Raw genomic sequence first — 24,180 nt, 5'->3', positions numbered from 1 at the left:
AGGTCTATTTAGCAAGAAAATGTCACATGTCCCCATCCAAATGCTAGTTCTATGGCTTGCTTGATTATACTGGCTGACTATAGCTGCATATAATATGATTATAGTTTAAACAATCCACTTGTGTTTTTTTTATTATAGTGGGTAGATAGGAATTCTAAAGGACTGTTCTCATTTGGAAAACATCTTAGGCCTGAATGTAAATGCAGGGTTAGACCAGGGTAAATGAACAGATCTATCACCTTTGTGTTTTCTTGGTTCAGCTGTGGAAGGCCATATTGTCCACTGGATTGAGAGCAAGGCCTCGTTTGGGGACGACCACAGCCATCGCACCTACCTGAACGAGCAGTTCTGGAGCTACTGGAACAGGTACGTCTTCTCGTTGATTTCCACACTGCATGGCAAAACCACCCAGACCTGCAGTATACTACGCTTGCAGTACACTTTCTAACATCTCCCAATCAAACCCCTTATCACATCATTAGCCGCTCCCACCTTTTCTTTGTCTGTTGAAGGTAGGTCACGCGTAGGTCATATAGCTGTGTGTAAAACAACTTCCTTCAAATGCAGGTCATATCCACTCCAAACATCCCCACCGTGTAACATGACCCACTTCCTCCCGAAGAGGGTCACTGCATGGACGTACGTGTAGTAGGACTAAATTACAACACGACTCACTTCCATTATCAAATCTCTCTGGTGCTAGATTGTTTTCCAGACTACACAACACATTGTTTTAAGGGAAACGCGGTGAAACGGAAGGGTGATTAATCCCTTCGATTCTGTTGTCATGAGAACCCCTGGACAGGAACGAGGGAGGGGGGGCTGGAGAGTCCCACCCCGGGGGAGGAACGGAGGCGTGCTGCCGGCCTCGTGTAGAGGTCCATTCATACAACACAGGACCTCTTGTCATTGTCTCCGAGTAGTACTCACACTCCAGGCATCTGCCAGGGAGTCTCAGAGAGGGAAGCCAGGCCCACGACGTCTCCCTTGAGGAGTTAACAAAGTTTCGTTTTAAAACAAACTTTAGCGACAGTGGAGGGGAAGTGAGGAATGAGGGGTTGTAAGCAGCTGTTTGTGAATTCTGCTTTCTCAGAAGATAAGTATATATTTTTTATTCTGTACAGCAAATGTACAAATAGTGCTCAAGCAGAAATCCGTAGTCCTTGGGTTGTACTGGTGAAATGATCTATGATGTGTACCAGAGCATCATTCACACCGTTGTGGCTCAAATAAACCCATATCGTCCCTTTGAGCACCCAGACCGCCCGCCTGCCTGGCCAGTAGGGCTTCTCTTACTCACTCACCGTGTTGACGGCTTCCATAGTGCCAGGCGCCATGGAGACCTCACCTTACAGGTTTAGTAACCAAGTGACCGACACAACAACCCAAGTGTGTTTTGTGTCAGGGCATGGCGGAATAGAATTGAGGGGCGAAAGCGCTCGCGCGTGGCCTATTCCTCCTTGCCTCAACCATGGCTTCCAAATGCAACCGGCCTGAAAGGTCACACCCAGCGCTCCTACCCCCCCCCCCCCCCCCCCCCCCCCCTCACAACTTGGCCACTACAGCCCCAACCTGGCCCCACTCAGCTGTGACGGCCCGCTGACACACAGTGATATGACGGCCAGTGCCGGAAGGTTCCAGCCACCCCATGCTGTGTCCAGAGACCAGGCAGAGCCAGGCTGTGTGAAGAGGCTGCAGCAGAGAGAACAGCCTTAGTTTGTTTGGTTAACTGATAGTTGTCACTTTGTCTAAAAGGTCATAATGGCGAAGTAATATGATTTAATCCGTTTTCCAGCAGTGCGATAATGACAGTTATAATTGACAGCAATTTGTCAGTCTCGTATGTCACAAATATAATTACTTGGATTCTTTTGATGATATTACAGATATTTATATTAAAAGGTAAATTAGGAAACTGAGATGGAATAGTTTTACAACAGGAGAGCGTTAAGCATGTTTATAGACAAATGACTTCCTGATTGACTTAACAGATGCCATCTAACCAAACATCTGCCTTCCAGGGAGGATGTTTCAACAATATACTGAGCAGTGAAATGAAAGCGACTAGCAGGATGCCAAGGTCATAATCAACAATGTGTTTTATTTTCTCAGTCTAATATAGTTTTATTTGGAAATGGCATGCTTCCCAAAGGCAGGGGGATAGAAATGTTCTGAGCTCTGGCATTTGATAATGTTGGCGACCCCAAGAACCCAATGTCACTGGAGTGTGACACTCGAAGGACCATCTTTGATGGCTGCCATTTTTAGTGGGCCTCATTAAAGCCCCTTTAAGAAAGTTGTTGACCAGGAAAAAAGTTTGGCCCGGGTTCCAGAACATTCCTAGACCATGAGGGGATGAATGGCGTTTTAATGAGAAAACACTTGAATGAAAACTGTCTCAGTCAATCAAATCTGACATGATATACGAGTCAAAGTTTGAGAGACTGGTCTTTTATTCCTATTAGGTCCTATGATTAGTACCACAGGCAGCACGACACGGCAGCAGTAACAGCAGACGACTGAGACTTTGCCTCTGTGCCCAGCCCAAGCACATGTAGTCTAGTCTGTTATATTGAGAGGACAATAGCACTTATCCATCTTTTTTTATTTATTTTTTATTTAACCTTTATTACAATGACGGCCTACCCCGGGCCAAACCCTAACCCGGACGACGCTGGGCCAATTGTGCGTCGCCCTATGGGACTCCCAATCACGGCCGGTTGTGATATGTCTACCTGCTTCAACAGAAGCTCTTGGTATTAAACTAGAGTTATGGAATACAAACGGATAAACTGATTGGAAGATGGCATCTCTAAGCCTAAGAACCTAAGATATCTGTCCATTCCTGTCTTCATTGGTATTCAGTGCAGTGGCCTTGTCGGGGTGCGTTAAGGAACTGACAGTGTAGATCCCATCATGTCAGCCAACAGCCTGGTCAGATAAACGCTGCCGTGTCAAAAAAATGTCAGTTTCTTCAGACCCCACCTTTCCCAGCACCCTTGTAATTTTTAATTGACATTTACTGCTGACATTTTGAATGCGTTCCCTCGTGTTGTTAGGCCTGCATGGCAGAGTCTGAGAGGCATGAGCTGCCCCTGCACTTAGTGTGTGTGTGTCGAAGGGAGGAAGGCAATGAATTTTGGGTCACTGCATTGTTTGCAGTCACAACCATGTCAAGCCAGAGAGCGAGAGAGCGAACAAGAGAAGGGGAGCGAGGGAGGGAGAGAGAATGATGGGGTGACATCATCCTCCCTTCTCTTCTCATTAACGGTATCATTTCATGTGACGGGTCCTAGAGGGCTGAGGGCCTTTGTGTTTGTCCATTCCTTCATTCACCCATTCTTCAAAGACAGGTTCCAGTGGAGGCAGTCCCAGCCCTTTGGTTTCCCTTCTACATGACCTTGTAATACCACCGCCACATTGTGGAATGACTTCACTACTCCTGACTGACGTTTCCAGTGATTTGCTTATTTTTTCATGTATTTCCCTCCCTGCCTTTTAACCGAACTTCAGCACACAGGGCTCGCTTTAATTGTTCTTTGTTTGCCCTCCAGCCTTAAAAAGTGAGCAACGGCTGTGTATTTCCTCGAAACGAAAACACAACATAACTAATTTTCCCTCCAAAGCCCTCACCAACAGCATTCATCATCCAAACAATAGTGTTGCCAACACACTAACCTCATAATAAACCCCTCTTCAGCGGAGTGAAGGGTAATGACGCTGAGCCTCGCTATGAGGCTCCGCGAGACGAATGAAGGAAGAAACTGCCTGCGAATAAAAAAAGCACTAGCGTGTTCAGGCCCAGTGCCTGGATGAGATGGCACGGCATCGTCACGGCAGCCATTGGTCTCCTCTACCCATCAATCTTTTGCTACTGGCGTTCCAGACTCCGAGCCAGGCAGAGAGAGACAGAGGCAGCCTACTGAATGGGCAAGTAATTGAGTTATCAATCTCCCCCAACTATCAGAGTTGCATAAAAATTATTCACCTGCCATTGAATATTACACAAATAATGAGCCTCCTGTGTGTTTTAGGAGAAGTGGGTAAGGTTTCCCAAGGAACTGTCCCCGTCGTTCCTCGATGATAATGTAAATCAATTGTTGGCAAAGGTATTCTAATAAATGCTGGGTGGTGGGGATGTCTCTGTTGTGTAGTCAATGTGTTTGTTCTAGACGTATAGTCATTTATTATGCAGACGTTGGTTGGCAATTAGCCTTTGTTTGTGTATCTGAATGTGCTCTGGCGGTTTGTCATGATTTACAATGCTGTATGATACGGGTTGTAATGGTTTTGTTTGACTCATTGATTTAGGCTTGTGCCATCTTGTTGGGTCTCTTCTGAATGAATGATGTGTGTATCGTGTCTTTGAGAGGGGACATGGGACTGGGCTGAGTGGTGAATGTCCGTCTGGGATGCCAGAGTCTCTCCTCTGATCTGGCCATTGGTGTTACTTAAAAGCAGCATTTCTGACAGGGGGGATACAAAGTGCTGATACACGTTCTCTCTCCATCTATCTGATGCTTGATGTTCAATTATTCTTTAGGCCTGTCTGTTTAATGACCACAATGAAATCATGATCGCCAAGTTCACATTTTTCAATAATTTCCCAGACACTGAAGTAAATCATAATGTAGCCTTGGTTTTACCAACACATCTCACTTTATCTCTAAATGATAATGCATCGGCTAAACAAACCCCCAAAATCTAATTTTCCACAACAAAAGCCTTTTTCAGTCATTGTGATATGATATTGGTACAGATTAAAAGGGCAAGTGTAGAACTAAATAATTAGATTCTGGCTTCATCCCCCCCACCACCACCACCACACCATACAGCACGATGAACGGCCTTTGTGGAAATGAGCGTGATCGCCGGCCCACTCTCGCTTCTACCCAAAGTTAATCAGCTGTGCAGTTCGTAAACTGCAAATGTGTCAGAGTTGAAAATGTTATCGCTCCTAATGGAGGCTTGAAAAGGTTACATCTGATAAAAAGCTGTCAGACTTCCACAAAAAATGATTTATGGCATTATAATGGGACAATATGGCTCATTTCTCCCTCATATGAAACAGGGGTTAAGACTTTTGGGTTTGCCATATACATCATCACGTTGACCACTTGCATGTTGTTGACGTAGATGAAACGCACTCTCTCCCAGTAATATTTTCTTCTGTCCTCTGTGTTCTAATGATGTGATACTGTTTCATATTATGATATTGTTATTGCCATAACATGTCTACAGATTACGCATAGTTTCCACATTTTCAAAGCACATGTCAATGCTCATTCTTAAAGATCCACTATGCAGAAATGTCTCCACCGTTTCCTGGTTGCTAAAATTCTAATAGTTCACCTAATTTAAATTGATTTGACAAAACAAGCAAGTATAGTGTAGAGAATCATTGTATCATCTAAACCACTGAGAAATATATTTTCCATCACCACAAATATAGTATTTTCAGCTGTTTTGAAGCTGGTGTAAAAAATGAAACTTAAAAATGGAAAGCATAGAAATAGCACACACAGAACAGACCTACTGCTTCTTAGATTTGCTTTCACTGTGAATGACAGATCTTTCGCCCATAAATGAACAGAATGTGGTAAATCTGCTCCGTGACACCTTGACTAACGAACAGATAGAGAGCTGTTTTATGTTATATTTTATATTAGTTGACACAGCTGCAATCGGACATCTTGATTAACTTCAGAACTTTTTCCAATTATTTCAGACACAACTGTGTGCTACCGTTTTTACAGCAGACATTGCATGGTAATTCTGTTATAGTCTTAGCATGGTCAATCTGATAGCTCTGACATCAAATTAAAATTTTAATGTAAGATATTGCTATAATGTATTCATTTTTAATGGATATGTCCATCATTTTGTGGTACATCCTCAAGCAGCAAGGCCAGGAATGTCTAATTAATAAATTGTAATGACTTGCTCTCTTGTGGACAAGCCTTGTTGCGTTCAGTTGATTATGTATTTGTCTCTATAGGAAAGTGTTATGGTTGGACACTGAATTAGATACAGTATAAGGTATGTTTGGTTTGGAGAGTATCCTTTGTGCATTTCTGTGTACAATACACATTGTACCGTGTGAGTGTGTACATGTGTGTAATGCTGTGTATGGTGCACGATGTTGTGTGTGTGTGTGTAGGCAGTTTATGGTTAAATGGGAGTGTGCTTTTGGCCCAGTGGCAGAAGCAAAGCGGGGCCATCATAGAGCCAGAGCAGATAGAGGTTGTCACCTGAGTGGGGGCCGCAGCCACAGCAGCCAGCGCTGATCCGATGAGGCCAGACATTACAGGGCCGTCCTCAGGAACAGGGCCCAGTGCCTCTGGGGTGACAGTGTGACAGGGACAAGACCTGTGTCGTGCCACACCGCACCTCGCCACCTCACCACCTCACCTCGCCATGAGAAACATGTGCAAAGAGAACAATAGGCATCGTTGGGCCATTCCAAGACTGTGCGATAGTGATGTTGATTCACAGTGTAGTGGTTCCTTTCTGACAAGGACTCCTGTAATTTTCAGCGACGATAGTCCTAAATTAAGAGGACATACGGAAGTGATTGTGTTACTTCTTTAAGGACAATGTTTTTATACAAAGTCCAGGTGTGGATGAGTTAATTTGACCCATTCACTGTGAAAGTGTTGACATCAGCTTTTCTGGGTAGAAGTGTCCGTAGTCCTCCCGACATCGTCTTATCCTCCCATTCATAATGTTGTGGATACCCCATGTGGAGTTGGAACGTGCTCCATTTTATTGTTTCCTTTGTTACAACATCCTCTTGGAGAATATACCACAGCTAGAAAAACAAGTCCACAATGGAGGTCCCCCGGGGCTTCCAGAGAGAGTGTCTTTCGGGCCACAGCTGTAACACATCACACCGAGCTGGAAAGCTACATCGACTCCTGTATAACACGAGCAACTCCGAAATACTAATGGCAAATGACAAGTAGGCTTGATGCTTTAAGGATTTCATGCTTTTAAGGATGCACATTTGGGTGCATTGTTTAAGGCGTCTGGGGTGTAATCCTCAACACTTCAGGTCTCCAGCAGCCTCGGGATTTAACCGCTCGGCATTAAGCCTCCATGTCACCTATTTATTTGACTGGGTTTGTCTCTGGCTGCCTGCGCATTATCCAAATTTGTCGTTTAACGTTGAGGGCGGCTGCGAGTGTCTTTGACACGGCGGGCGGTGTGTAGAAACGAGGAGCGGGACACAAAGAGGCACCCCAGCGTTAGGGGGATATCCCCAGCCTTGCCGTGTGACAGTTAGTTTAAGACGGAAAAGAAAGCCTTCAGTAAATGGAAGAGGCAACATGAGCAATGAGCCTCATGCCTCACCAACAGATTTCTGTTTGGTTGCGGAGCTTCTCTCTCTCTCTGAAAATGAACAAAAAAATGTTTTGTCAGCCTTCAAGATTTATGTCATCAAGACTTGTAGAGCCACGTGTGTTATTTAACAAACAAAAAAAGTGTATATATATTTTTTTTCTTCTATGGTTGACCTTCCGGGTTTCATTCCAGGCAGAAGTCAGCAACATTTGTCATCCCTGTGAGATCCTGTCTAGGGCGCGCAGCACAGAGAGGAGTGGGCCTGGATTAGAATGGCTTTTTGTAAAACCCAATTATACAGGAGAATTCTGATGGCTGGAATGGTTTTGAGCAGACGCGGGCCCCTGACCCCCCAAAGACATTGGGGCCCGGTCGTGTTAGAACCGACGTGACGGGAGACGTGCACTGTTATTTTCCTGACACAAAGATTGCCTTGTGAAAAATGGTGTGTGCACGCCGAGCAGAACGACCACTCAATCCACTGTATATCACACCACACACACATTGCACACGTTGCTGTCGGAAATGTCTGCATGTATAGAAAGCTACAAAGAGATGGCTGAAGATAGTAGGATAATTATGGGTGTGTGGGCTGGGTGTTGTCATATGAAGGCTGTGCTATTCTAGCATGCTGACTCAAGCCATTGTAGGGAATGGCAAGGGTGGCTTGAATACATTTTTATATACACACATATACTGTTAGGAGAGGGTTGTTATAATGTAATGTATTTCTAAGGGCCCTCAGATAAAACCCCTATAAGTGTTTTATTTTATGTAGCTCCACAGTGGGCTTTAATAGCAGCCCAAAGTCCGAAACTTTGAAACGGCTTAATTGTGGGGCTAAGGGTGCAGAGGAGGGCAGAAAAGGCCCATCAGCTATATCCCTCTATTGTACACAGAGGGCTAAGGAGAGCACTGGACCATGAGCCTCATGGCTGTCAAGAGGAAATGGAGGCGGAAAGAAGGGGATCCATACCCTGCCTGCTCCACGTTCTCTGCCACGGCATGGCTTTACAGCTAAAATGTGCCCAATTGAACGGAAACAATCTGGGCTTTTGTTTTTCTATCTAGAAACATTCCCGTGACATTTGAGGAATTGCATTAGGTGTAGAGGGAGAGGTGTTCCCCCTTCTCTTTCTCTCTCCGGTTGAAATGGAGAGAAGAGGAATGCATATTTTAGTTCTGGTTGTGCTAGCTTCAAGACATTTCAAGTGTTTAACATCTTTTTGGGGAGGATTACTTTTCCCCCTGGTATTTTTGATATTCATAGCCACTTGCATGTAAGTCTGATTTTACAGTATAAAGTATAGTAAAAAAGTGGTGATGGTTAAGTTCATAATTTTCACATAATTTGTTGATATATTCATCTTTGGTCTTATATTTATATATTAATCTGATAAGGACAGACTACTAAATGCAAGTATTTACAGTAGTTTGAGTCCCCAAAAAATGCATGTGTTGAATAAATGTGATAATCTAGAGAACATAGATGTTTTTCCTTTTTTGTTGTTTTAAAATAGCAACTCTCTAACACAGTTGTCACTCATGGTCTTCCTAGACCCATCACTCATCGTGTGGTGTGGTGCTGTGAGCTGGTGATTAGTTCTTTATAGATAACCCACATAACTGCTTCCTCTTTCTAGACCCACTGTACCTTGCTCAACCCTGTACTTTTTCTGCTGTGTATTTCCCTTCATCCCTCTCTGGGTTTTCTGGGCACCCGTGCCGTACGTTTTCCCAGTTCCACATCTTGATGTTGTAATCAAGGACCAGATAAATTAAGCTGTAGACAGTTTTTTCCTAATCTGGAACAAATTTAGTACAAAGTGAAACAATGTCGTACGTACCACTCTGCCGTGTGCGCCCACACACTACAGTGTGTAATAATTCAGCTTGTGATGTTTTCCTAGATCTCTTTTCTGTTACAGTGACCTCTGTGTGTACTGACCTCAGAGAGTAACACACATGAAGGTCCTTGGCTGATTTGTACCTGAAAAGAGTCTTTTGAGACTCAAAGGGCGAGTCGGGGTCAACCAAAAGGTATTTTTTTTTTTTTTTTTTTTACGGAACCCATGGTTGCCGAGAGGTGTTCTTGAATAAATCACAATTAGCGAAGCCTCTCTGACTAATAGGAGGGTTATAAACAAAACTCTGAGAAAATAAATGTCACCAAACACCAGTCGCTCCTCATTTCCAACCTAATCAACAATGTCAGGAGAATAAATGTATTTCAGATTTTTGCAATCATTTTTTAAAAGTTCATGTTATATTGTCTCCATTGTTCAGTATCCTTTAATCAGAATAGTGTTCAAATGTAAAGCTTTTCAAAAAATGAGTCAATATACAGTTAAGATGAGCAGTTTTTCATTATTTTGCCTCCTTTCCCTACCGTAGGCTCTTTTAGCTTTTCTGCACTTGAGTAATACATCTAAACGGTAACCCTGACATTGTTTGATGGGTGTACCATAACGCAATATATTCAGAAACTGATAAAAAGCGGTTGTGTTATATTACTGTATTATTTCTTAAAAGTGATATTAACAGGGCTTTTAGATAAATACATAAACCCGTGTAATACACGTTAGTACTTGTCTTTATTTCTACGCTGGCTTGACGTTTTCCCCCCCGACCCTGCTCCCAGCACTCTCCTCTCCCGTCTCTGGTTTGAGTTTCACGTCTCTCGCCGGCCTGATTGCCTGATAGTTTTAACATCCCTGCCCTCATAGCCATCGGTGGGAGGGGCGTGTAATCAAAGACACATGAGGAGCTAGCGTCCAAGCTTTGACATTCTGATTTCACTCATCAATTCTGGAGGGCTAATGTACAATATCTATCAGGTCAACAGATTAGCCTCTCCGAAGCCTCGCACATTATATAAACGATTAGGTGAAAGGCAGTCGGGCACTAATCTAAATCTCCTATGATAAATGGGTCCCTCCAACCAGAAGTCCTTGACTGCAGATATGTCCTGGTAATGTTCTTTATTTTTTGTGGGCCATAAATGAGGCCCAGAGTGCAGACCTTTGTGGCCGGGGCTTGAAGGGGTTAACAGAATGGTATGATCCACTGTAATGTTTCATCAGATGCGGGAGGTTGAAACGGACAAGGCAGATATCCCATCCTCTCCTTTGGACCGATGCCGAGAACAGAGGCAGACATTTTTAATTTTTTTACACAAGTGAAACACAAACGCTGTCCGAGTTTGGGGCTTTGAGCCACTCCCTTTGAATGGCGGCTGCGGAGACGTCAAAGAAATCCATTTCTCATTTTGAGGGATATCTCTATCAGCTGGCGTGTAGGCTACGAATCTTGGTCCATGTTAAACCCAGGGTCTGTCTCTTCAATGACGGCTGTATGTTTTAAGGTGACCAGTCTTATTTTTATTATGGCCGTCTGTGTGTCAGGGAGGTTAGAAATGAGGGGGCAGAATAGAGTTGTCTGGTGAAAGGACTCTGATCAAAAGTGCCACTTCAATTTGAGCGCAGCTGCGGCTAAGCCAAGGCTGGCTCGCTGTCCAGCCCGGCCGTTCACGTTCTCTTCTCCTCAGACTGGAATGAATGTGAAAACTATTAACTTCAGACAGAGTTGGGCCCGTCCATTTCTGATCCCAGCAGCAACTCCCACTCACTCAGTCAATGTGAGTTTTATCATAATGTAGTTTTGTCATGAACTCAATTTTCAGATACTGTTTCAGAAACTTATAGTTTAGCTTTTAGTTCACCGGCTCAATACTTTCTTCCTTCTGTGTGGGTCGACAAAAATGTCATAATCTCGTTATGAAGAACAAACCATAGGTCAACCATGTCAACATTGACTTCACAGAGAGTATTATTCAATTCTTACTGTCTTGTACTGTTAATTTGAATCACATTTGAAAAATAGGTTTCTTGATTGCATTGGCATAGGAAAGGGCAGTCCACTACACCTCTCCTAATTTGGTGATGAGGGGGTTTAGCAGCTTGGGGAACTCTATCCTCTGAGTTGCTGACAGTCCACAGCCTCCTGAGTCCCCACTAAGCAGGGTGTCGCGGTCAGAGAAAAGACTACCAGCTCTGTTTTGAGTAATCGTTGTGGTTTGAATTAGAAAAGGGGGAAAATTCTCTGAATAATGATCGCAAAACATTTTGCCTCAGCTGCCTGGGTGAAACTAAACACGCTGGTGTAAAACTTTTAAGCAGCTCTTATTTTCTCTCTTCCGTTTTTCTATTGTAGCGCAGAGTTCATGGGAAACTCGCCCCGAGGTTACCTGCGGCCTTGCAAAGTGATGGGAAAAAAATTGTCATGGCCACGAGAATGTTTTTGTAGTTAGTTGAAATATTACTAACCTTGTCAAATGTCATTTTGAATGAGAAAGCAAACATATTTTAATCAACGTTTTTGAAGCGGGGCTTTTTAAACCGTTGACTCCGGCAGAAAGGGGTCAGCTAATTGCATCGTTTGATGTCATGTTTGGTCTCCCTCCCCATTTTGATGCCACTGCGTGGAAAGTTATACTCTCGCCCCTCCTCACACACACACATACACACACACACACACACCACACACACACTATTTCTTATACACACACACACACACACACACACACACTATTTCTTATACACACACACACACACTATTTCTTATATACACACACACACACACACACACACTTTCTTATATACACACACACACGCCAAGCAAATGGAAAACTACTGAAAGGTCTTAACATGCTCAACGCTGTAATCTTCTCCAAGTGTATGCTGCTATTTCCTGTCGGCCCTCTTCTCAACTTCAACCTCCAACTCTTCCCTGCATGTATCACCCTTCCCACACTGCTCTGACAGGACTGGAGTGGGAGGGGGACCAACGATGTCCCTCAGGGCTCGGTCCTCAGTCCGTGTCAGTCTCCTGGCTGGCTCGCCACCACATCACCCCTGGTCTCGCTCCACACCATAGCTAAACACGGAGGGAGCACTCCCTGCTATGCCCTCCAGCGGGCTCGGCTCAGCCTTTAACTACACAGCGGCCCCTATCGCTTTGGCTCTCATAATTACTGTTTTAACAGCACAAGAGGAGAGGGAATATACATTGTAAATTGTGTTTGACAATGTGGGTTTAGTGGTTTTGTCGTGGCTTGTCTTTAGTTATTAGTCAGACTTCCACAGATAAGGCCTGATGCTGAACATACCAAGGTGACCATTGTAGGAGCAGGGCCTTATCACTCCCATTGATTTAGGGCAAGCCCCCTGTGACAGAGGTCGCTGTGCACTAAAGCTATCCATCATCCAGGTTTGATTTCTGTTCAGGCCTGTCTCCAGGTTGTCTACATGTAGACAGTCTGCTTGACACGAGGGCGGAGGGTTGGGTTGGGAGGGTGGCGCAATGTGGAGTTTACGCAAACAGCCTGTTTTAAGACATACAAGTAGTGATCACTTAAAGGAGCATGTGGTTATCGGTTGACTTGTGTATTTTAAATGGGTGATTAAGAGTGATTTGAACATGAGAAGGCCCTGTTTGTTTAGTTGGATTTAAAACACTGGGCTGATCCATAGGCTATTTATCTCACCCTACAATGGCCTGTCAGATGTGGACCAATATTACCTTAATCATTCATACCTCACAACAAGCTACATCTAATGCATTTCTTTATCAGATATGTGACATAATTGTAAATTCTAATGCTTTTTCCACACCATTTCCCCAAGGCTCCAAAGCTGTAGGCTATCCCATATAGATATTTGCTATTTGAGAGGTTCAGATTTTCCACTATTTAAATGCAAATGATAATTTTGTACCCAATGATAAATAATCTTATTCTTAAACTCTGTAGAACAGTATTTTCTCTTAGCAGGGGTATTTTCCCCCACTCGTCTCAAGATGGGTATTTATTGCTGTTAGTGTCGTTCATGGCCAGACTTGTAACTTTTGGCTTAAATGTTGTATTTACTCTGGCGTTGATTTAGGAAATCATACTTTCAAATATGCTATGATTCGTAATATTGATTTGTCATGAAAGTTATTTATTGCACTTTTATTTTCCACAACTGCTGCACAAGTTGTAAAGCTGTCAAAGACTGTCCTGGAGTGTGATTGTATTTCTTTGGTACTTTTAGTGATTTTAGAAGGTTTTGAAATAGCTGTATTGAGTGCTTTAGAGAATGGTACTCCAGGCAGAAGGTAATGGCTTTGTTGGTTTTGTGGAAAATGTCTTTGTAGTCAACATGTTATGGTGCTGCTCTACTCACTCTCTCCCTTCAGAAGATGCCTTAAGTAATTACACTTCAGTCTAATCAAAACCGTGTCCAGTAGTTTGAAAACCCCTGGATTTATACGGTGGATTTCCGTTCAATACAAGGGCAGCTTAAAAATGTTTTATGGTTCTCTACTCATATTATATTCTCTCCTCAAGCCCCTCTAAAATGTGTCACATCCCATTACACAAATTTGGATATGCTAAATTATCGAGGAGGGTTCTTATGCTGAATATCTTCTGGATACTTTTTTTCTCCAGTTTGCTGAGGGTTCGCTTGTTGGCTGGGGGGAAATGTAGGTCTTTAACTCTGGGAAGTTGTCTTGAATTTTCTCCCTTTCGGAAGATGATGTGTTTTTGCAATTCAAATATTTGCTCATTCTCCTCTCCAGCGCTGAGCCCCTTTGATGCAGGGAAGTTCTATCAGGCCCAATGACAGTGTGAGTGTGCAGCCTGACAGCGCGAGAGGCAGAGCCATACTATTTCTAACCGCATATTTAAATGGCAAGGAAATACAAAATCTAAAATGCATGCAAATGACTGCATGTTTTGCATGCTGATATTTTGGTGATTTGGAGGCTTGCATATTCAGGTGGTGTACAATACGTGCAAAGCTTCAACAACGTTAATTTAGTTAATGTGATTTGTGTGTGCTTGATCTCTTTCTAAACAAACATTTCTCGAGAGGGGGCCCAGAATTTGGTAGATTTACTTTTGATGAAAGGGTTGGTTCATGTTTTTATGGCCTGCTTTAAGTGGAAAGCCACACTTTAGGCTATACATTAGGCCTATATTGAGAAGAAGATAACTGTTGCTTTTGGGATATATGCTCATCACCTTGGTTCACTCAGAATGCCATTGATATCTCTGGTCACACCTGATCTATTTATTCAGACAAGATTTAAGAAAGATTCCAACCCCCTGGTCTCCTTTTCCTGTTATTCCATGTTTTTTATGGATTTAAAGAGATCAGTTCCGTATAGGTTCTGGGAGTGTGCACCTCCTTTGCTATAGTGTCTGCAGGATTCTAAAAGCAGAGATACCCATATTCATGTCTTTATTGCCTGTTCTTGCCCTTCACCACAGACCAAACCCAAGACACACAAAGCACTAAATGAGCCTACAGCGTCCTCCTCAATGTACAGAAGATATAAAATAATGAATTGAATTGTCATCTCCACGACCAGCCGTTGCACTCCGCACCCTATAATTCCAACCTTTTCTCCCCCTCTTCCCCTCTCCTCTTTTTTTTCTTTTCTAAACAGCAATTAATCTCATTTTTTTGTCCAATTTCCACCCCGCTCCTGAAGTCAGAGCGAGTCCCCTGTTTTGTTCCTCTTTGGCTTGGTTCCTGTGCATAGTCATTAAAGGCCCAATTAATGTCACCCTTTAGCTGAAGAGTGCTCATTTTTATTGGGGAGCTGACAGTCGCATCCATGAGTGCCGCAGTGTAATATGCATTAATTGCCCCGTAACACTGGTAATTACCAGTTCTTCAAGCCTCTCAGTAAACTGTCATGCCCAGACACGACTGCTTTGAAATAGATTACTCATTAGGGGGACCTGCCCTGTTTTCCAATGGGGGCTCACTGTGTTGCCATAAAAAAATAATTCTGGTGCTCTTGAACAAATAGTTGCCAAGAGCAATTTCCTATTACAACTTCCTGGTGACGGGTCCTCTTCTCTCTCTCTCTCTCTCTCTCTCTCTCTCTCTTTTTGTGCTGCCGTTTCAACCGTCACTGGAGGTGAGAGGTCAGTAAGGTTGAGACGGACGTCCATCACTGATCTTAAAGAAAGGAAAGACATTTATTCACCTGCTTTCATTTTCACGTTTTAGGTTGAGCTTCCTTCTTATTCTCCAGTACTAATACTGTATTTTCTGCCCCGTTTAATTATACGGCGATTAAAGTCATCCTTTAACGAGTATAAGGAATGTATAGGAATTTTCCATTTCTTGTTTGATTTGGTGCATTTCTTCACCACAGTCTTTGCTGATTTCTTGTTCAGATAGTGAGGTTGGCCTTACCTTGGGACTGTGTGGGCTCTGCTGATTGTCCTAAACCTAACGTTGTTGCTCACTTCACTAAATGTGCACCACACGTCACGTGACAGATAGGAAAGACTTGATACGAAGTGCAAATAAATGATTGATAAACAGTTAGAAGGGAAAAACATGGTGTTGACGTTGTCGTGATAAGATACTGTACTGGAGGAAGGACAGGCCAAATAAACAGGGTCAGCTATCGCACGTCCTCCACGGCTAAAGGTGTTGGCCTGGTTAGTCATGCTAGAAACAATATTTAGATTTTGCCCGAGCCTCGTAAATGCTCCAAGTGTGCACTGGGCGGGTTTCTCTCTCTTTCTATTTTCACAAAACACCTTTTTGTCATTACTCATTTAGCTCAGCTAAGGAAATCCCAGTATGTGAAGACCATGAGAAAAGCCTCCCTTGTGCATACACGAGCCCACGACACACACACACACACCCCGCTTTTGTTTTATCTCCCTCATAGCACCTGCTTCAGGCAATCTGCTCCCACTCCTCTTAAATGAATGTTGTCACGACCCTTCAGATTCTCACCCGGCTATGTGCTAATGAAAGGAGATGGTACAATTTGAAGTGACCAGGTAGGAGCCAGCAGTGCACAGCTGAACCAGGAAAAGGATAGGGCATACAGACACACTGGCAGTGAGACAAAAGACAAGCTAACCATTAGTCCTCTCTCTCGCTGATATACGCATTAAGCTTGTCATTAATACCACCCAGATCTCTGTGTGTGTGTGTGTGTGTATGGCGCGCGCACACACACTTGCACGTGCTGCTCTGCGTTTATCTGTGTTGGTTGAGCACTTATTGAATTGTTTATGACAGGCTTAATTGGGCTAATTGAAGACATTAAGATTACCTGTCAGCCTTGTATATCCAAACTCCCCGTCCGTCTGACAACTAGTGACAAGTGAGGGACCCCGTAGCATCCGTCATGATGGCGCCTTTCCAAGCGGTAATGGGGACAATAGGGGCCACTCTAATTTGATGTGGACAGCCTCTACCACGCGTTGAGGCCGGTGGAAGGGGTGGGGTCTGTGGGCTAGTTTGGCCTAATGGAGTCCCCTTTGGCATCCTGACAGACCGATGAGGCAATTTGAAGGGAAAAGTCAAAGGGGCTCCAGTGTTTTCAAGTGTTTAGGGACATGAGAGAGAAGCCATTCGGGGGCAGTGGCCTTAACAGGGTAAGAGACAGACGGAGGAGGGAGATGGGTGTGGGTCTGTGTGTGATAGCATACAGTGACCACCGAGCAGTATGTAGGATGCAATATCTTTGTCTCAGGACTGACAATTGTAATTTGCTGCAGCTAGTAAGTTATCGTCAACATATGTCAATGTCTAAACACTGCTCCAATGCAAGGCCTGTATTTAGCTCTATATCTGTAGATACTTCCTCAAGATGACAACTTTGGCCCATACCACTGCTTGTTGGTCTGCATTGGTATGTTAGTCTTTTTGACATAGAAATGGGGGACTTTCCACACATGCACCACTGTCAGCAGGCTTGGGTTGCCAGGTCTTAGCCAGAGAGCTTTCTATTCTTCCTGTCAGGGAATGTGCTGCTCTATATCTCTACTAGCCCCCCTCTGTGAGCGTTATATGTGTGTGTGGGGGGGATTTGCTTTGCGGTGTCATCGCTACGACAGATCAACGCTCTCATCCCCGGAGATCCCCCTGTTTGTTTTTCCTTCTTTCCAAAAGGGGTTAAACTGTCAGGTTGACAACTCGCTAGACTCTCCACTGCCCTCCTCTGTCCCTCCCTCCACCTGTCCCCCTTCATCCCCAAACCAGTGAAAATCAATACCAGATTGCCCGAGGACCACTGTTTTGGCGTCTGCCTGACCCCTGGATGTCCCCCCCCTCTTTCTCTCTCCAGTTCTTTCATTACATATAGTGGTGTGTTTAACTTCCAGCCTGATCCCTCGCCTAATTAGTTTCGCTGGGTCCAGGTCGAGGAGTCTCTTTCTCTCCTTTCCTCTCTCTCTCTCTCTGTCTCTCTCTGTGGCGCTTTGAAGGGACACGGGCCTGGGAATAATAAAAAGGGCAAATCCCCACACACACACACACACACACACTGACAGACGCACACACACTCACTGATGCACAGACAGAAACCCCAGGAGTGGCTTGAGCAGGGATCTTTGTTTTGTTTTCTTAGCAAATTGTTTAAAACTACAATGAAATTTGATTTGCACCCCAGATCATCAGAGAAAACACTGGCGGTATCCCATGTAGCCCATCGCTAATGGAGAGTTGTGCTTGGACTAGTCCCAGGCCTGCTCTCTCTTCTGGGATAGTGTTGCATTTTGGGAGGCCTACTGATGACCACTACTGATGACAAGTGATGGGGTAAAGTCAATCTTATCGAGATATTATTTTTGATGATGATAATATCGCAATATTATTTTTGTGCTAGTTTGCTGTACCTGCACCAAAACGGCAGTATTTTTCCTTCATAGCTTGTTCTCCATCTGCTTTTTAAATGGGGAGCAAATTTGTTTTCGAGACTTGTTAAAATGACCGTTCAAAGCGCGTTTTCTCATGTCTCTCTCTTGTCCCTCTGCAGAAGACATATGGTGAGCGATATGTTTAGAACATGAAATCGTAGTAAAATCACAGTATCATATCTTAATACATATAGAATCGTGAGAAATGCAATACATATCGTATTGGTACCTAAGTATCGTGATAATATCATATAGTGAGGTCCCTGGCAGTTCCTTGCTCTACTGATGACCTCAAATCCAACTGGCTCAAAGTTAACCCACATGGAGTGACCACCATCCGGTTACAAAGTGGACATGAACATATATGTATTTATACTGAACAAAACTATGAACGCAACATGCAACATGAAAGATTTAACTAAGTTACAGTTCATACGTGTAAGGAAATCAGTCAATTAGAATACATACATTCAGGTCCTAATCTATGGATTTCACATGACTGGGAATACAGATATGCATCTGTTGGTCACAGATACCTTAAAATAAATGGGCCTCAGGGTGTTGTCACAGTATCTCTGTGCATTCAAATTGCCATTGATAAAATGCAATTGTGTTTGTTGTCTGTAGGTTATGCCTGCCCATACCATAACCCCACCACCACCATGGGGCACTCTGTTTACAATGTTGACATCAGCAAGCCGCTCGCCCATACGATGCCGTACATGTAGTCTGTGGTTGTGAGGCCGGTTGGAGGTACTGCTAAATTTTCTAAAATGACGTTGGAGGCGGCTTATGATAGAGAAATGAACAACCACTTTTCTGGCAAGAGCTCTGGTGTACATTCCTGCAGTCAGCATGCCAATTGCAAGCTCCCTCAACTTGAGACATCTGTGGCATTGTGTTGTGTAACAAAACTGCACATTTTAGGCCTTTTGATTGTAATGATCATGCTGTTTAATCAGTTTATTGATATGCCACACCTGTCAGGTGGATGGATTATCTTGGAAAAGTAGAAATGCTCACTAACAAAAATGTAAACAAATGTGTGCACAAAAGTTTAGAGAAATAATATTTTTGTGTGTATGGAAATTTTCTGGGATCTTTTATCTCAGCTCATGTTGCGTTATTACTTTTCTTCTTCAGTGTAATTAAGTTATGTACTCTAGGAGTATGTCGTCTTTGTAATATTTCAACTTTTGTTACTGTAGATAATATGGATCATGTTATCATTCAAGGTAAATAGTTGATTTAGCTAAGCCACTGATATCGGAGTACTTTTTGTGTTGTGTGTGTGTGTGTGTGTGTGTGTGCGTGCGCCAACCACATGTCCAGGTGCTGCCGCTGGAGAGACCCAGCGACGTGTAGCCTTCTTGGCCTCCTCTCCCTGGGGCTACAAGTACCTTACAGGAATGTAAACAAAGTGCTGAGCAGACCACTTTCTGTGGACATTTCGCCCTGCATCGTCCGCTCTAAATACCCAGGCACCCCAACCCGAGCTTGTCCCAGATTCTGCACAGAGCCGCCATACTAACCGCTAACTCCAGACTAGACCACGTTCCAAAGCTTACTGTCAAGCAGTGGAGGGATGATACCACTCTAGTCTACATCTGTCGAAGAAACAGTCGAAGAGAAAGTCAACTTTTTATTTTCTCTCTATCTTCTCTTTTTTGTCGTAGAAAGGGGCTTGCTCGCAGCACCAGCTCATTAGGTGTGTGTGTAGCTGGAAGCAATAGGGGCTGGAAGGAGAAGTTCAGATGGCTGAGTGCTGACATGTTGATTTAGTAGTGGTAACGCGACTGTGCACTTCCAAAGGTGCTGACTTGGACAAAAGCCAGGCCTGGTTTCTCCCAGGGAGAATCTAGGAGGGCTGCACTCTAAATTTGGGTTGGCCTTCTCTGAGATGGAAAGGCCTCGGGGCCTCCAGACAACAAACATTCACACCTCCCTGTATGCCCTGCTATTGATTCAGCCTTCATTAAAGCAGTAGAGGGGGATTGAATATGTGTCACGCTTACCTTGATCCTGCTCTGACAGAGGGCTTAAGCTCTGTGTATTGTGCATATTGTTTCACCGGCAGGAAATGCAAACGTCCAAAGCAAACTGAGTAAGCTGAGTGAGTGGCGTGGTGAGGCTGAGTCGGATAGATCCATTCCATGTGTGTGATTTGTCTTTGAGTTCCTAAAGTGTGCTACAAGCCTATCAGCAACATAAGGTCAGGTCAGGCCTTCTGAGACCAGACCAGGGCTAGACCATGGAGGCTATGTGTGTGTGCTGGATGTTTATCTCTGCAGATTAGTGGGAGGTAGAGGACACACACACATGCAAGTTCGCACACAGTCATATGACCTCAGACACACACGACCTGTACACCCTCTGAAACACACTTGTATATACTCCTTGCACCCCACACAGCGTGGCCTGGCTGCCCCAGCAGGGCCAGATTGGGTTACAGTCCAAACTGTTGTTGATTAGGGCCGTGGCTGTAGAGGGGGCTCATCCCAAATTGAAAACACATTAGCAGGCAGGGTTAAGGGCAGGATTAGGGCCTGGGCCTGGTGCCCTGCCGGAGCAGTGCGGACACAAAATGGACGCCCTTTGACTGGGTTTCCCCAGAGACTGGTGGTAATTATTAGCCGGGGCTTCTGGGAGTTCACAATAACTGGTTAAAGGAACGTGTANACAATAACTGGTTAAAGGAACGTGTATCCCCCTGACACTGTCGTCTGCACCCCCCCCCCCCAGCACCACGGGACACTTCCTGTCTCTGAGCAGGATTTAGAGACATGGGGATTCATTAAAGAGCCGAGGGGGGACTGTATACATCTCACAATTAGCACAAGGGCCAGTGTTTGGTTTTGCCGCTTAATAGGCCTTGTATGAACACAATGAATTATTATTATTTATTTTTTATTGGATTCATTCTGACATTTCTTGATGTGTGTGTGTGTATATATATATATACAGTACCAGTCAAACGTTTGGACACACCTACTCATTTCAAGGGTTTTTCAGTATTTTTACTATTTTCTACATTGTAGAATAATAATGAAGACATCAAAACTATGAATTAACACATGGAATCATGTAGAAACCAAAAAAGTGTTAAACAAATCAAAACATATTTTATATTTGAGATTCTTCAAAGTAGCCACCCTTTGCCTTGATGACAGCTTTGTAAACTCTTGGCATTCTCTCAACCAGCTTCACCTGGAATGCTTTTCCAACAGTCTTGAAGGAGTTCCCACATGCTGAACAGTTGTTGGACCGCAGAGTGAAGGAAAAGCAGCCAACTCATCCCAAACCATCTCAATTAGTTTGAGGTCGGGTGATTGTGGAGGCCAGATCATCTGATGCTGCCTTCCATCACTCTCCTTCTTGGTCAAATAGCCCTTACACAGCCTGAAGGTGTATTGGGTTATTGTCCTGTTGAAAACAAATGATAGTCCCACTAAGCGCAAACCAGATGGGATGACGTATTGCTGCAGAATGCTGTGGAAGCCATGCTGGTTAAGTGTGCCTTGAATTCTAAATAAATCACAGACGGTGTCACCAGCAAAGCACCACCACACCATCACACCACCTCCTCAATGCTTCACAGTGGGAACCACACATGCAGAGATCATCTGTTTACCTACTCTGCGTCTCACAAAGACACGGCGGTTGGAACCAAAAATCTAAAATTTGGACTCATCAGACCAAAGGACAGATTTCCACCGGTCTAATGTCCATTGCTCGTGTATCTTGGCCCAAAAAAGTCTCTTCTTATTATTGGTGTCCTTTAAATCAAATCAAATCAAATTTTATTAGTCACATGCGCCGAATACAACAGTTGTAGACCTTACAGTGAAATGCTTACTTACGAGCCACTAACCAACAATGCAGTTTAAAAAAAATACAGATAAGAATAAGAGATAAAAGTAACAATTAATTAAAGAGCAGCAGTGAAATAACAATAGCGAGACTATATACAGGGGGGTACCGATACATAGTCAATGTGCGGGGGCACCGGTTATATGAGGTAGTATGTACATGTAGGTAGAGTTATTCAAGTTATTATGCATAGATGACAACAGAGAGTAGCAGTGGCGTAAAGAGGGGGGGGGGGGGGSCACTACAAATAGTCTGGGTAGCCATTTGACTAGATGTTCAGGAGTCTTATGGCTTGGGGGTAGAAGCTGTTTAGAAGCCTCTTGGACCTAGACTTGGGGCTCCGGTACCGCTTGCCGTGTGGTAGCAGAGAGAACAGTCTATGACTACGGTGGCTGGAGTCTTTGACAATTTTTAGGGCCTTCCTCTGACACCATCTGGTATAGAGGTCCTGGATGGCAGAAAGCCTGGCCCCAGTGATGTACTGGGCCGTACGCACTACCCTATGTAATGCCTTGCGGTCGGAGGCCGAGCAGTTGCCATACCAGGCAGTGATGCAACCAGTCAGGATGCTCTCGATGGTGCAGCTGTAGAACCTTTTGAGGATCTCGGGACCCATGCCAAATCTTGTCAGTCTCCCGAGGAGGAATGGGTTTTGTTGTGCCCTCTTCACGACTGTCTTTGTGTGCTTGGACCATGTTAGTTTGTTGGTGATGTGGACACCAAGGAACTTGAAGCTCTCAACCAGCTCCACTGCAGCCCCGTCGATGAGAATGAGGGCGTGCTCGGTCCTCTTTTTCCTGTAGTCCACAATCATCTCCTTTGTCTTGATCACGTTGAGGGAGAGGTTGTTGTCCTGGCACCACACGGCCAGGTCTCTGACCTCCCTATAGGCTGTTTCGTAATTGTCGGTGATCAGGCTGTTGTGTCAATGTTGTGTCGTCAGAAAATGTAATGATGGTGTTGGAGTCGTGCCTGGCCGTGCAGTCATGAGTGAACAGGGAGTAGACGGGACTGAGCACGCACCCCTGAGGGGCCCCTGTGTTGAGGATTAGCGTGGCGGATGTGTTGTTACCTACCCTTACCACCTGGGGGGTGGCCCGTCTGGAAGTCCAGGATCCAGTTGCAGAGTGAGGTGTTTAGTCCCAGGGTCCTTAGCCTATTGATGAGCTTTGAGGGCACTATGGTGTTGAACGCTGAGCTGTAGTCAATGAATAGCATTCTCACGTAGGTGTTCGTTTTGTCCAGGTGGGAAAGGGCAGTGTGGAGTGCAATGGAGATTGTATCTTCTGTGGATCTGTTGGGGCGATATGCAAATTGGAGTGGGTCTAGGGTTTCTGGGATGATGGTGTTGATGTGAGCCATGACCGCCTTTCAAGGCACTTCATGACTACAGACGTGAGTGCTACTGGTCGGTAGTCATTTAGGCAGGTTACCTTAGTGTTCTTGGACACAGGGACTATGGTGGTCTGCTTAAAATATGTTGGTATTACAGACTCGGACAGGGAGAGGTTGAAAATGTCAGTGAAGACACTTGCCAGTTGGTCTGCGCATGCTCGCAGTACACATCCTGGTAATCTGTCTGGCCCTGCGGCCTTGAGTGTTGACATGTTTAAAGGTCTTACTCACATCAGCTACGGAGAGTGTGATCACACAGTCTTACGGAACAGCTAGTGTTCTCATGCATGTTTCAGTGTTATTTGCCTCGACGCGAACATAGTTTAGCTTGTCTGGTAGGCTCGTGTCACCGGGCAGCTCTCGGCTGTGCTTCCCTTTGTAGTCTGTAATGGTTTGCAAGCCCTGCCACATCCGACGAGCGTCAGAGCCGGTGTAGTACGATTCGATCTTAGTCCTGTATTGACGCTTTGCCTGTTTGATGGTTCGTCGGAGGGCATAGCGGGATTTCTTATATGCTTCCGGGTTCCCGCTCCTTGAAAGCGGCAGCTTTAGCTCAGTGCGGATGCTGCCTGTAATCCATGGCTTCTGGTTGGGGTATGTACATATGGTCACTGTGGGGACAATGTCATCTATGCACTTAATGATGAAGCCGATGACTGATGTGGTGTAGTCCTCAATGCCATCTGAGGAATCCCGGAATATATTCCAGTCTGTCTGACTACAGTCCTGTAGTTTAGCATCTGCTTCATCTGACCACTTTTTTTTATTGATCTAGTCACTGGTGCTTCCTGCTTTAATATTTACTTGTAAGCAGGAATCAGGAGGATAGAATTATGGTCAGATCTGCC

General features: G+C 44.4%; 1 protein-coding gene across 3 annotated transcripts in view; it reads left to right on the top strand.

The window, feature by feature from the left end:
- Nucleotides 1-24,180, top strand: part of cdin1 (CDAN1 interacting nuclease 1) — a 71,422-nt gene that overhangs the window by 32,374 nt on the left and 14,868 nt on the right. For all 3 annotated transcript variants that reach the window (XM_023994252.2, XM_023994253.2, XM_023994256.2), the window contains one exon: nt 261-366. In XM_023994252.2, coding sequence (XP_023850020.1) covers nt 261-366 — 106 coding nt within the window. The remainder of the gene's footprint in view (nt 1-260; nt 367-24,180) is intronic.

The sequence above is a fragment of the Salvelinus sp. IW2-2015 genome, linkage group LG9 (genome assembly GCF_002910315.2).
Source record: "Salvelinus sp. IW2-2015 linkage group LG9, ASM291031v2, whole genome shotgun sequence".
NCBI classification, from domain to species: Eukaryota; Metazoa; Chordata; class Actinopteri; order Salmoniformes; family Salmonidae; genus Salvelinus; species Salvelinus sp. IW2-2015.
The sequence above is the reverse complement of the archived record's forward strand: the minus strand, read 5'-3'. Positions and strand labels throughout refer to the sequence as shown.